Genomic DNA, 13,808 nt, shown 5'->3' with positions numbered 1-13,808 from the left:
CTTCACTCATGCTGCCAAACATTCCCTCGTAAAACTGACCATCCTAGCGATCCTTGACTTCGGCGACGTCATCTGTAAAATAGCCTCCAACACTCTACTCAGCAAACTGGATGTAGTCTATCACAGTGCCATCCGTTTTGTCACCAAAGCCCCATATACTACCCACCACTGCAACCTGTACGCTCTCGTTGGCTGGCCCTCGTTTCATACTCGTCGCCAAACCCACTGGCTACAGGTTATCTACAAGTCTCTGCTAGGTAAAGCCCCGCCCTATCTCAGCTCGCTGGTCACCATAGCAGCACCCACTCGTAGCACACGCTCCAGCAGGTACAGTGCCTTGCGAAAGTATTCGGCCCCCTTGAACTTTGCGACCTTTTGCCACATTTCAGGCTTCAAACATAAAGATATAAAACTGTATTTTTTTGTGAAGAATCAACAACAAGTGGGACACAATCATGAAGTGGAACGACATTTATTGGATATTTCAAACGTTTTTAACAAATCAAAAACTGAAAAATTGGGCATGCAAAATTATTCAGCCCCTTTACTTTCAGTGCAGCAAACTCTCTCCAGAAGTTCAGTGAGGATCTCTGAATGATCCAATGTTGACCTAAATGACTAATGATGATAAATACAATCCACCTGTGTGTAATCAAGTCTCCGTATAAATGCACCTGCACTGTGATAGTCTCAGAGGTCCGTTAAAAGCGCAGAGAGCATCATGAAGAACAAGGAACACACCAGGCAGGTCCGAGATACTGTTGTGAAGAAATTTAAAGCCGGATTTGGATACAAAAAGATTTCCCAAGCTTTAAACATCCCAAGGAGCACTGTGCAAGCGATAATATTGAAATGGAAGGAGTATCAGACCACTGCAAATCTACCAAGCCCTGGCCGTCCCTCTAAACTTTCAGCTCATACAAGGAGAAGACTGATCAGAGATGCAGCCAAGAGGCCCATGATCACTCTGGATGAACTGCAGAGATCTACAGCTGAGGTGGGAGACTCTGTCCATAGGACAACAATCAGTCGTATACTGCACAAATCTGGCCTTTATGGAAGAGTGGCAAGAAGAAAGCGTCGTTCATAAAAAGTGTCGTTTAAAGTTTGCCACAAGCCACCTGGGAGACACACCAAACATGTGGAAGAAGGTGCTCTGGTCAGATGAAACCAAAATTTAACTTTTTGGCAACAATGTTATGTTTGGCGTAAAAGCAACACAGCTCATCACCCTGAACACACCATCCCCACTGTCAAACATGGTGGTGGCAGCATCATGGTTTGGGCCTGCTTTTCTTCAGCAGGGACAGGGAAGATGGTTAAAATTGATGGGAAGATGGATGGAGCCAAATACAGGACCATTCTGGAAGAAAACCTGATGGAGTCTGCAAAAGACCTGGGACTGGGACGGAGATTTGTCTTCCAACAAGACAATGATCCAAAACATAAAGCAAAATCTACAATGGAATGGTTCAAAAATAAACACATCCAGGTGTTAGAATGGCCAAGTCAAAGTCCAGACCTGAATCCAATCGAGAATCTGTGGAAAGGACTGAAAACTGCTGTTCACAAATGCTCTCCATCCAACCTCACTGAGCTCGAGCTGTTTTGCAAGGAGGAATGGGAAAAAATTTCAGTCTCTCGATGTGCAAAACTGATAGAGACATACCCCAAGCGACTTACAGCTGTAATCGCAGCAAAAGGTGGCGCTACAAAGTATTAACTTAAGGGGGCTGAATAATTTTGCACGCCCAATTTCAGTTTTTGATTTGTTAAAAACGTTTGAAATGTCCAATAAATGTTGTTCCACTTCATGATTGTGTCCCACTTGTTGTTGATTCTTCACAAAAAAATACAGTTTTATATCTTTATGTTTGAAGCTTGAAATGTGGCAAAAGGTCTCAAAGTTCAAGGGGGCCGAATACTTTCGCAAGGCACTGTAAATACTCTCAGACCATGAGAAACAAGATTCTCTGGTCTGATGAAACCAAGATTGAACTCTGGAGGAAACCTGGCACCATCCCTACAGTGACACTCGTCAGGATCGAGGGAATGATGAACGACGCAAAGTACAGAGAGATCCTTGATGAAAACTTTCTCCAGAGTGCTCGAGACCTCAGACTGGGGCAAAGGTTCACCTTCCAACAGGACAACAACCATAAGCACACAGCTAAGACAACCCAGGAGTGGCTTTGGGGCAAGTCTCTGAATGTCCTTGAGTGGTCCAGCCAGAGCCCGGACTTGAACCTGATCGAACATCTCTGGAGAGACCTGAAAATAGTTGTGCAGCGACACTCCCCATCCAACCTGACAGAGCTTGAAAGGATCTGCAGAGAAGAATGGAAGAAACTCCCAAAGTACAGGTGTGCCAGGCCTGTAGCGTCATACCCAAGAAAACTTGAGGCTGTAATCGCTGACAAAGGCGCATCAACAAAGTATGTTTTAAAAAAAATGGAGGTTGGAATAATACTGTGAAAATGCCCTTTTAGTGTAAGAGCTGCAGGGCCATGCAAAGACCTTTCAGGGGGCACTTTCATAATTCATATCTCAAAATACCAAAACGCCTCTAGCGAAAATAAGCATTTTTTAGCATATAGAGTATAGGCCTATTTATTTCTAGTCTGACAACTCACAATAAATTCTTCCACTGCTTGGTCGTTCGCTTCATACATTGAGAGCAATAGTAATGGCATCTTTTTGTAGGCACTATCTCCACTATGGTTAGTTGGACAAAGCCTATGGGAAAATTGAGTTTTTGTAGTGTTTTTGGATAGACGCCAAACAAGGTCTGTGGTAAACACAGGATATCTCATGTTTTGTTCTATGAGAATCTTCATCAGCTAACATCACTTTGTGAATTTTGAAGCATTTATGTAATTTATATAGGCACTAAGCACATAACATGATATTTATGAATTAACTATGAAGCCTGACTGGTATCTCATAGAACAAAACGTAAGATCTGAGCCTGTGTTATCAGACCTTATTTTCAGCGTTTATCACAACTCTTCTTTCTCCATTAACTTTCCCCATAGGGATGGTTGAACAAACCCCAGGTAACTAATTTCCAGGTTTAAGGACTACAAGCTCACGAGCTCTATTGGCATCTTTATTTGTAGTCAACATTGTTGAGGTCACAGAGACGGATAAACCGTTCGGTTTAGCAGAGATCTTCTGTGTAGAATGTGATGCGAAAAAAAAGATCAGCTTTAATATTGCAAATATAATCTACAATCTATAAAATGTAATTGTTTGAATCATTTCTAATCCCCTTTATTTAAAAAATTAATTCTCTATACTTTCTTCCCCCCACTACCATCCCTACCCTAATTGGAGTAAACTAATGGATAAGCTTCAATGAGAGCTTCAAGTTCCTTGTTGTCCACATCACAAACGAACGATCATGGTTCAAACACACCAAGACAGTCGTGAAGTGGGCACGACAAATGCCTATTCCTCCTCAGGAGACTGAAAAGATTTGGCATGGGTCCTCAGATCCTCAAAAAGTTCTACAGCTGCACCATCGAGAGCAACCTGACTGGTTGCATCACCACCTGGTGCTCGGCCTCTGACCTCAAGGCACTACAGGGAGTAGGGCGTACGGTCCAGTACATCACTGGGGCCAAGCTTCCTGCCATCCAGGACCTCTATACCAGGCGCTGTTAGAGGAAGGCCATAAAAATTGCCAAAGACTCCAGCCACCCTAATCATATACTGTTCCTCTGCTAGCGCACAGCAAGCTGTACCAGAGTACCAAATCTAGGTCAAAAAGGCTTAACAGCTTTGACCCCCAAGCCATAAGACTCCTGAACAGCTACTCAAATGGCTACCCAGACTATTTGCATTGTTGAAAATAACTTTTGCCCATCTCATGACATTCTCCAAAGTCTAACAAACGCACTTCGCTGTTCTATGAGTGGTCTGAGGCAGGCGTTAGATTACGAACATTTAACATTAATAACAATGGTTTTGGGCAAAAGCACAGATATTTAACTATGCTCCTATGAAGGTTAGCGAGGAACTTAGCCTTAAGATGCTTTTTGGGAAACTGGGCCCTGATCAAAAGGAGCAACGAACAAACAGGCTGAGGGGTGGCAAACTTAACAACTTGTGGGCAGTGGGTTCAGAACAATGACAAAAAAAATACCAAAAGGGCACTTTGGAGACTGGAAGGGCAAAGGGAAATGTGCTCTGCATAGCTGGACCCCATCTGTGCACATGCCCAAAGAGCTTTTTGAAAAGGCCGCTTGAAATTTCAACCCGGTTTTGGTGGGATGGAGTTTTGGCTTACCTGGTGGCATCACCAGGTGGTAAAATAAGAGTTCCAAACCTCTGCCATTAACAGTTAATTTTCCCCTCCACTCAGACCACTCCCAGCAAAATTGTCCTTTGCCAAGAAGCAATTTTGTTGTTGACCATTTTAATTGAAATCAATTGCATGAAGGTACTTAATGGTTACCCAGAAATTATGAGATACAAACAGCTGCATTGGACCTTTCATTTTGAGCCTAGACCAAATACTGTAGATTGAATGCTATGTTAAACAACGGCAATAATGGTTGCTTTGGTTGTCAACTGCCTTGAGGCCATTTTAGTCCAGACTGTTGAAAAACAAGGATCTCTAAAGTTGTCCCAGGTGAGGCAGGCAGCATGTGAGGGAGGGCCAACTGCGCAGGTGTTTTACCTAGTTGCTCTGGAACTCATCCTTTCTCCAAGACACAACCAATGTTTTAAAAGGGCAACTGAAAGCAAAAACCAACTTCTCTGGTTGAAAATGGCCTGTGGCAATATTAGTCAAACATTTATTCTAGTGCCAAAATTTACCAAAGTGTAAGAATAATTTTGGTTCTAAAGAAAGTATATTCCAAAACTGAGTTCTGCGAGATGTGTAACTGAGGTTGTCACGACTTACATGAGCGTTGGGTTACAATCATTCCCACTAACACGGGATTGTAATGCCTGGGTAGAATTGTCATGCACAGAGAAACAGCTGCGGTGATTTGCGCTCTATGAAATCATGGCAGCAAACAGCGAGATAGTCCAAGGTGCTGCATAATGGAGATGACTTGTTTATATAAGACAACACATCACCAATGTTATGTTGAAACACTTGTACCATAAGCCCTTTATGAAGTGGTCACTTGCTGATGTGACTGAGAGTGATCACTTGAGTCTGCCACAGTTTTGGGCAAAAATGACAATTGAGACAATGTGCACTTGCACAAAAAAAAATGCATTGTGAAATTTGAGTGCGGACCATTTATACATCTCTGTATGAATTTGCGTGCCAAGCTTCTGGGAGTGCGTGATGGTTCTTTTGATTCACTATGAAACATTGCCAGACAGACACACTCTGGTAATAGATTGTGAGAACGTTTTAAAAATAGAAACTAAACCCAAGCATACGTCGCCAGTGACTTGCTAAGTTGATTCATTGACAAACAGATGGAACTTACCTAGTTAGCGATTTTGGGCACTGAACATTTTTCTAAGTGTCGCAGTTTATGCTTTATTTACGATAGGCTAACAGCTTGCTGATGAAGTTGTAGACATGTTCTCAGAAACCAGTCCTGAGCGAAGCCAGCTGCAGCGGACTCAATACTGTCTGCAGTGCACCGACTAGTTTTTTCATTCACATTTTTTTTTACTTGAAATGCTGGACCTAACACCTACGCTAGATGTAAGATCTCTTCTGCAAAAATGTGAATTACAGATTCATCTTTCTGACCATTGTAGTGGCTGTTGTCGCTATCGTCAATCAAGAGGGACAAACAGTAACTTTCAGGGTACGATAAAACACACCCACATCGCACCACACCCCCAAAGCTCAAATCTTGTTTTTCATAATGAGCAGCAGAAAAACAAGCGGCGAGTTCAGCTCAGTTGCTCTTGAAATTGTATCAAATTACAGAAATATATTTAACCATAAGTCATATATATATATATTTTTTATCAAGACATACATTAACATTCATTGGCAAAAATGGACATTGTACAAAGTTTGCATTACCTTGCGTAGAAATATTTTACAAATATATGGTCTCATATCAATAGTCATGTCAGAACGCCAAAACTTCTGCAAGCTGTCACCTGAGTAAGGCACTCTCAAGGCGGTGCTGGCACACACACGTCTTCGCTCCACAATGTTCTGTATGGCACACGTTAATTAAGGAGCTTTCTGACCCATTTCCTTCCAGCTTTTCCACAGCAGTAGGTTCTTGCTCTTGCCCTGGGTTACAAGGCAACGGGGAAGCCTCAGCCCATTGAACTGGCCCACTCCATCATTATGGCCCATGGCTAACAACATGGTCACACTCCCTGTCAGGAAAACATGTGGACATATACCCATGATAGAATGTTCTATAGTCAGAGATCAAGGTCAAAACTATAACATTGACAGAAGTAGGGTTTACAGGAGAGAGGAGACAGTCTCAATTACCTGGGTGATAAGATTCCAGGTGCTTCCCCATCAGACTGTTGGTGATGTTGGCAACAGCAACCCCAGCATGGAGACCTGCATGGTATGCCATCTTAGGCTCGTTAACATTAGCACAGTCCCCAACAGCGTACACATTGTCATAGCCCTCCACCTGCAGGTGCACATTCACTTTCAGGGACCCATTCTCTGCTAGGCATCCATCTGAAATATAAACAGAGAAACTTAATAAATGCATGTAGATAGTGTTTAGACTACTGTACTAACATGCTGACCACACAGCTCGCGTCGTGTGCGTAGCCAGGAGCTAAAATAGAGATCTCTTCTATTTGTGATGCACTGCAAGTCCCACCTCTCCCATCTCCAAAATTGTTTTTTATGAGCATATACCCACATGGGTGATTGAAAGATGAACCGAGGTCCACACTCCAGTCAGTAGTGGTAATGTAGCTTAAAGTTGGTTGCCAACCGTCATATCAAGTCAAAAGAAGCCTGAAGGAGGAGAAATTATTCTTTTTTTTACCCTTTTATCTGTGGATTAATTGTCAGAGTAGAGTACCTTGTGCATTTCAGGTAAAATAACAACCCAATGTTTATATCCCAGGACAAATTATCTAGCAACAGCAAGCTAGCTAGCTTCCCAGCTAGCTAAATATTTTTCGAGCAATAAATGTTTATTGCTTTTCGACATGTCCCCAAATTAATATAGTTGGTTCAGAGTTGATTTGGTATTTCAACCTGCATATCCTGATCGCTTCTGGTGTGGGGACAAAAATCAACATGCGTGAGATGGCGCATGCGGTCTGGTCACCTTCCTAATATTGAGTTCTGTAAAGTTGGTTGGATTTCCTTTGGGCATTGGACCATTCTTGATACACTCAACAGTTTGTGTAAAAAAAAAAAAAAAAAAAAAAAAAACACAGCAGCATTGCTGTTCTTGACACAAACAGTTATACCTGGCACCTACTACCATACCCTGTTGAAAGGCACTTAAATCTGGTCTTGCCCAATCACCCTCTGAATGGCACACACATCCATGTCTAAATTGTCTCAAGGCTTAAAAATCCTTCTTTAACCTGTCTCCTCCCCTTCATCTACATTGATTGAAGTGGATTTAATAAGTCATTAATAAAGGGAATTTTGCTTTCACCTGGTCAGTCGATGTCATGGAAAGAGCAGATGTGGAATTTAATATGCAAGTTCATCATATGAGGTTTCTCTAACCAGTCATCTTTCACAGGAATTCTGTGATTAATTTAAACTTTTTATATATCCAGCAAAACTGTTTAACAGATTTTGAACTCTCCTGTAGTAGTTTTATCAACAGCGCTTTGAGCAGTACTTCTTGAATTTCTGGGCTGCCTTGGACTCAGATGGCATAATCCCTCCACCTAGTGGACAAGACAGACAACTCACTCAGGGTGGAGCTATAGGCATCAGAGTTAATCTTCATGCCTGTGCAGCAGATGACGAGGTCTGCAGTGATCTCGGTATCCTTGTCTGTCATGATAACCATGTTCTTGTTGGTCACATTGAGCTCCAGTACAGACAGGTTAGAAACTTTCTGCCCTAGAGTCAGATGAAAAGGTGAGGCCACAGTGTGAAAGATAAGTTAATTACATAACAGCAGGTGAATTGCACTGAGATAATAATTATACTAAGCGTTTAGCATGAAACAGATGATCAAAGAAAAGTTCTCTAGGCATTTACTGTTTGTGCCAGTCACAACAGACATCCTCATTCCACATCCAATAATGAGGAAGGGAGGCAATCACCCTCTGCACACACATGAGCTCTCTTGGACATTCTCTGTCTGCTGAACATGCCATAATCAAAACTGCATTTTCACTGACTGGTGATGCTGTGTCACCCTGACTAACATTTCCTCAGCCAGACATAACCTCTTACCCAGTAGCAGCTCCACCCCTTTCTCCAGCAGCACCTCCTTAGCCTGTTGCCTGACACTGGGCAGCAGCTCTGGGTCGGCTAGGCCAACACGGGAATGGATCAGGATCACCTGGAAACATGGGGGTGTTTGAGAATGGAGGGCAAGCTCCATTAGTTGTGCTCCAACCACAAGTCTCTAAGAGGTGTGAATAACAAAGGGATGTAGGATATTATTACCTTCTTGTCTGGATATTCTGTTTTGATCTCTGCAGCCATCTCTACACCAGTGGATCCCCCACCTACCACAAGAACCGAACCTGCGGCCTGGACCTGACCAACAGCAGGGAGAAAACAAACACCTGTCATTTACTAATATTTTCATTAAAACACATGAACGTGGGTACAACAATTGTCAAATGTATTACAAAATACACTGAACAAAAATATAAATGCAACATGTAAAGGTTTGGTCCGATGTTTCATGAGCTGAAAAAAGATTCCTGAAATTTCACACATAAAGTGCTTCTCTCATTTTGTGCACAAATTTGTATACATCCCCGTTAGTGAGCATTTCTCCTTTGCCAAGATAAACCATCCATCTGACAGGTGTGGCATATTAAACAGCATGATTACAAAGGTGCACCTTGTGCAGTTGTCACAATGCCACAGATGTTTCAAAGTTGAGGGAGCATGCAATTGGCATGCTGACTCTAGTAATGTCCACTGGAGCCATTGCCAGAGAATTTAATGTTAATTTCTCTACCATAAACCACCAACTAGGGCTGTGTGATATTGCCTAAGTTTCCTTTTTTTCTACTTTTGTGAATCTCCCATTATACAGTACCAGTCTTCTACATTGTAGGCTCAATCTGACATGACACTCCAGCATGACAATTCCACCAGCAATACTGCTCGTTCTGTGAGTGATTTCCACAGGAATGTCAGTGTTCTGCCATGGCCAGCGAAGAGCCCGGATCTCAATCCCATTGAGCACATCTGGGACCTGTTGGATCGGAGGGTGAGGGCTAGAGCCATTCCCCCCCTCCCCCCAGAAATGTCCAGGAACTTGCAGGTGCCTTGGTGGAAGAGTGGGGTAACATCTCACAGCAAGAACTGGCAAATCTGGTGAGGAGATGCACTGCAGTACTTAATGCAGCTGGTGGCCACACCAGATACTGTCTGTTATTTTTGATTTTGACCCCCCTTTGTTCAGGGACACATTCCATTTATGTTAGTCACATTTATGGAACTTGTTCAGTTTGTGTCTCAGTTGTTGAATCTTGTTATGTTCATACAAATATTTTCACGTTAAGTTTCCTGAAAATAAACGCAGTTGACAGTGAGGACGTTTCTTTTTTGTTGAGTTTATAATTGTGTTCATGCTTATTTATAAAACAGACTAGGCAGCTAGTATAAGAGTATTTGGCTCAAATGCTGCTAGTGGTACCCCAATGCCACACGCGACAAACTGAGTGTTAATTTTCCAGAATCAATGTTCATGGATACTCTCGTTTTAGTGGTGTCTGCTCTGCTCGCAATTTGAGTAGTAGAGATATAAAAAGGGTATTGTTAGAAAAGTTAACTTCTCTACTACTGAAGCAATAAGGCACAAGGGGGGTGTGGTATATGGCCAATATACTACGGGTAAGGGCTGCTCTTATGCACAACGCAACGCTGACTGCCTGGACACAGCCCTTAGCCGTGGCATATTGTCCATATATCCCAAACCCCAGAGGTGCCTTATGGCTATTATAAACTGGCTACCAACGTAATTAGAGCAGTAAAAATAAATGTTGTCATTCCCGTGGAATACGGTCTGATATACCATGGCTATCAGCCAATCAGAATTCAGGGCTCAAACCACCAAGTATTTAAATAAAATAATGCCTCAATGTGTTTGTCCATATGACAGATTATGTTGGACCAAACCTCACAAACAGCAAGTTGAAACCCCTGTCAGTGAGGAAGATGTGATCTCTCAACTTTGTTGGCGTAAGAGGTAGGGGCTTGGTATGTGTAAACATAGAGAAAGATGGGCTTATTTTGGACCTAAGCTTGTCGCCTGCCTTCACACCTTTGGGACTCTCCTCCTCCTCCCCCCCCCCCCCAGCCCTACCTCTGTCATTTTAGAGAATTTAACAGTACGTCCAACTGGCCTCAACCACAGAGGAAGTGTAACCACACCAGCCCAGGACCTCCACATCCAACTTCTTCACCTGCAGGGTCGTCTGAGACCAGCCACCCGGACAGCTGATGAAACTGTGGTTTGCACAACGAAGAATTTCTGCACAAACTGTCAAACAGTCTCAGGGAAGCTCGTCATTCATCCACCGCCATCACCTCATGTTTCAGCATGATAATGTAAGGATCTGTACACAATTCCTGGAAGCTGAAAATGACCCATGTCTTCCATGGCCTGCATACTCAGACATGTCACCCATTGAGCATGTTTGGAATGTTTTTCTGATCCACACCCCTACCTTTTTTTTGTAAGGTATCTGTGACCAACAGATCTGTATTCCCAGTCATGTGAAATCCATAGATTAGGGCCTGATGAATTAATTTACATTGACTGATTTCCTTATATGAACTGGAATTCTAAAATAATTTAAAATGTTGCATTTTTCATTTATATTTTGTTCAGTGCAGATCAAACATGAACATTAAGTCTGCACCAACAAACCAGCCCTGGGAATGCACTTCCATGAAAATGTACCTCCTTCACAATGTCCTCATACTTCTGGATGGCTGTCTGATAGGAGGCCACCATGTTGTACTTCCCCGGGAAAGGGCCGTCTGTGCCAGTGCACAGTATAAGGTGTGAGTAATGAACTTCCTGTGGTGTAAGACAATGACACAGTCAAATTACAGGAACAAACTGTCACATCTCCAGCCTGTCAGAAGCGGTCTGCTTTGGCCTAATTGCGAGCATATGCCTAAGTATGGAGAGTACACCAAGAACACAAAGCCGAGTTAATATTCAGCAGCTAGAGCTGAACTGACTAGAGAAAGCGACATTACATAATAAACCCCAGCATGCCCATACAGTCTACTGTACCTTTCCTCCATCCAACGCTACAGTCTGTGACACTGGGTCCACCCATATGACTCGACCCTGAAGGAAATTCTCTCCAAACGTCTTCAAATATGGGATGAAGGTCTGCTGGGCAAAGCCTGTGAGAAAGTAACTAGAAATGTCAAAGGTTCTTTAAGTGGGAATTGTTAGATCAGTGTTTTTCCAGTGATGTTACAATTTTCAATGGGTCAAAGGTTCTCACCACTCTGAACAGCGGCACGGAGGGCAGCCACATTGTGATGAAAGGCGTCACGGAGGTCAATGAGGGTGAATGGTATCCCCCTGGATTTGAGCTGTTGTGCGGCGGCAGTGCCACCGAAACCCCCGCCAACCACCACAACATGAACATTGTCTACAGATACCTGGCTGCCCATTGTCTGTAGGCTATGACGATAGGGGTGAAATGGTAATGAAAACTTTAAAACATTTCTGGTATGAAAGAAATGTAAGATCAAGAAATACTCCCTACAAGAGTCAAAGTACTCTCAGAAATAACAAACTACACACAAAAACATTAAGAACACCTTCATACTATTGAGTTGCACCCCTCATACACAATCCAAGACTCAAAGGCTTAAAAATCTCTTTAACCTGTCTCCTCCCCTTCATCTACACTTATTGAAGTGGATTTAGCAAGTGACATCAATAAGGGATCATAGCTTTCACCTGGATTCATCTTTTCAGTCAGTGTCATGGACCGAGCAGGTGTTCTTAATGTTTTGTACATTCAGCAAATATGGAGTGAAAATATTGAAAATAAAATATTGGCCTACACCGATAGGGCTGACAACAAAAAACCTTATAAATAAATGCAAATACAAATCGTAACACATTTATTTGGATACATCCATAACAATGAGCTATTGATGGCCGACTTTACCTGGCATAGAAAATTAGCTCTCGTCAGGACACTCTCGTTCAGAGGCGCTAGCCTAACACAATCACTTCAAACTAGCTGCACTCCGTTTCGTTAGACCTGTTTTCTATTGATAGTTCTTTGTGTAATGTAATATATAATCATAACAATTATGCTAATGTATGATTTCGATACCTGCCCGTCTCATCCCGAAAGATTCATTACTATGGGACACAGATGGAGATAGAATTTGAATATTGAAACAAGGTTGCAAATGTCGGAGACACAAGGTTTATACAAATCTCTGCCGTTGAAAACTAACATTTTGTTAGTCTAAAAGAAATGTGAGATAATGTCTAGATGCTTTTTAATTGTGGCGAACAAGTATATACATTCACCTTCTGGGCTAATGAGACAGTGGATTGCGCAGTTAGATGGAACAGAGTAATTAGGCATTTTAAACGTCATATTTAGCTGGTGGTAATGTGTGCAATAGACACCGGATGGCATGCAGTTTAAACCAATCAGCATTAGACCCACCCGTTATATACAAGACAACAATGACTTGGCAGTTTACACAGGAACATTTAATGACAGTCTTCATCTGCTACAGTTACATCAGAATATTGTAACATTTCACACCTTGACATATTGTAGCGAGTCAGTGACCGGCTTAGCCATAACAGTTAAATTGCTTAACGTTACCTTTAACAGGCTATGACACAGAGTTCGTTCGCAATTCAAGAACACGCTCTGTACCTTATACCCTGTGCCTCGGAACCGTGGCAATATATATTTAGAATGAAACTCCCCGAGAAAAATCATTACAAAAATGTCCACTCCGAAATGATTAACCAAATGCCGTTATTCAGCGACTCTCTATCATATCTAGTTGACATGAGCTACCCTAGTTTTTACTTATATCAAATACAAAATCGGCACCACTCAACTTTAATTTACATATTGAAACTATAATAACACGAATAAAATTAACTTACCAAAATGTAGGCTACAACCGCTTCGTCGTCCTTACTTTCCAGCGTGGTTTCCCGTCTTCTCTCAGTGTTGTCAACGCCTCAGTAAGGAAAGTAGCTATTGGCTGTCCTAAAAGTCGCTACATGACGTCGTCGCCTAATTTGCATAATTGGCCATGTGCATGTAATTGTGATGAATGCTGTAGGAGAGAGGAATAACATCGTGGGCGAGACAAAAAGTGAGTTAAAAACACCTTAAATATATTTAGAACTACAAATTAACTTTCTTCTGTCATTCCTGTTTTTTTTTATGTCACAATTCCAACCCTCCGCCTTTATCTGGGCTTGGGATGGGCAAAAGTGACCCAAAAGAGACACACTGATGGAGTTACTTAGTTTATTATTTTAGTTTTTATTATTTTAGTTTAGTTTTCTTAATTTGGTTTGGTTTTTAACCTTATGGTCCACTTATGAGCCTACAACAAGTCACAGTAAAACATAACATTTAAAAAAAAAATGTATCCAATCTACATTAACAATCTAAATGGACCAAAAAGAGAGAAAAAATTACGTAACTAG

At 42.0% G+C, this 13,808-nt stretch overlaps 1 protein-coding gene across 2 annotated transcripts; it reads right to left on the bottom strand.

Moving 5' to 3' along the window:
• Positions 1-5,902: 5,902 nt before the first annotated feature.
• aifm2 (AIF family member 2, ferroptosis suppressor) lies at positions 5,903-13,352 on the bottom strand. Of its 2 annotated transcripts, NM_001165245.2 has the most exon segments (9): positions 5,903-6,318; positions 6,440-6,640; positions 7,853-8,005; positions 8,345-8,453; positions 8,561-8,653; positions 11,040-11,159; positions 11,382-11,497; positions 11,602-11,783; positions 13,254-13,280. In NM_001165245.2, coding segments are annotated over 8 exon segments (1,116 nt in total). In that variant the 5' UTR covers positions 11,774-11,783; positions 13,254-13,280; the 3' UTR covers positions 5,903-6,166.
• Positions 13,353-13,808: the final 456 nt, after the last annotated feature.

The sequence above is a fragment of the Oncorhynchus mykiss genome, chromosome 1 (assembly GCF_057628025.1).
Source record: "Oncorhynchus mykiss isolate SJ-2025 chromosome 1, ASM5762802v1, whole genome shotgun sequence".
NCBI classification, from domain to species: domain Eukaryota; kingdom Metazoa; phylum Chordata; class Actinopteri; order Salmoniformes; family Salmonidae; genus Oncorhynchus; species Oncorhynchus mykiss.
The sequence above is the reverse complement of the archived record's forward strand: the minus strand, read 5'-3'. Positions and strand labels throughout refer to the sequence as shown.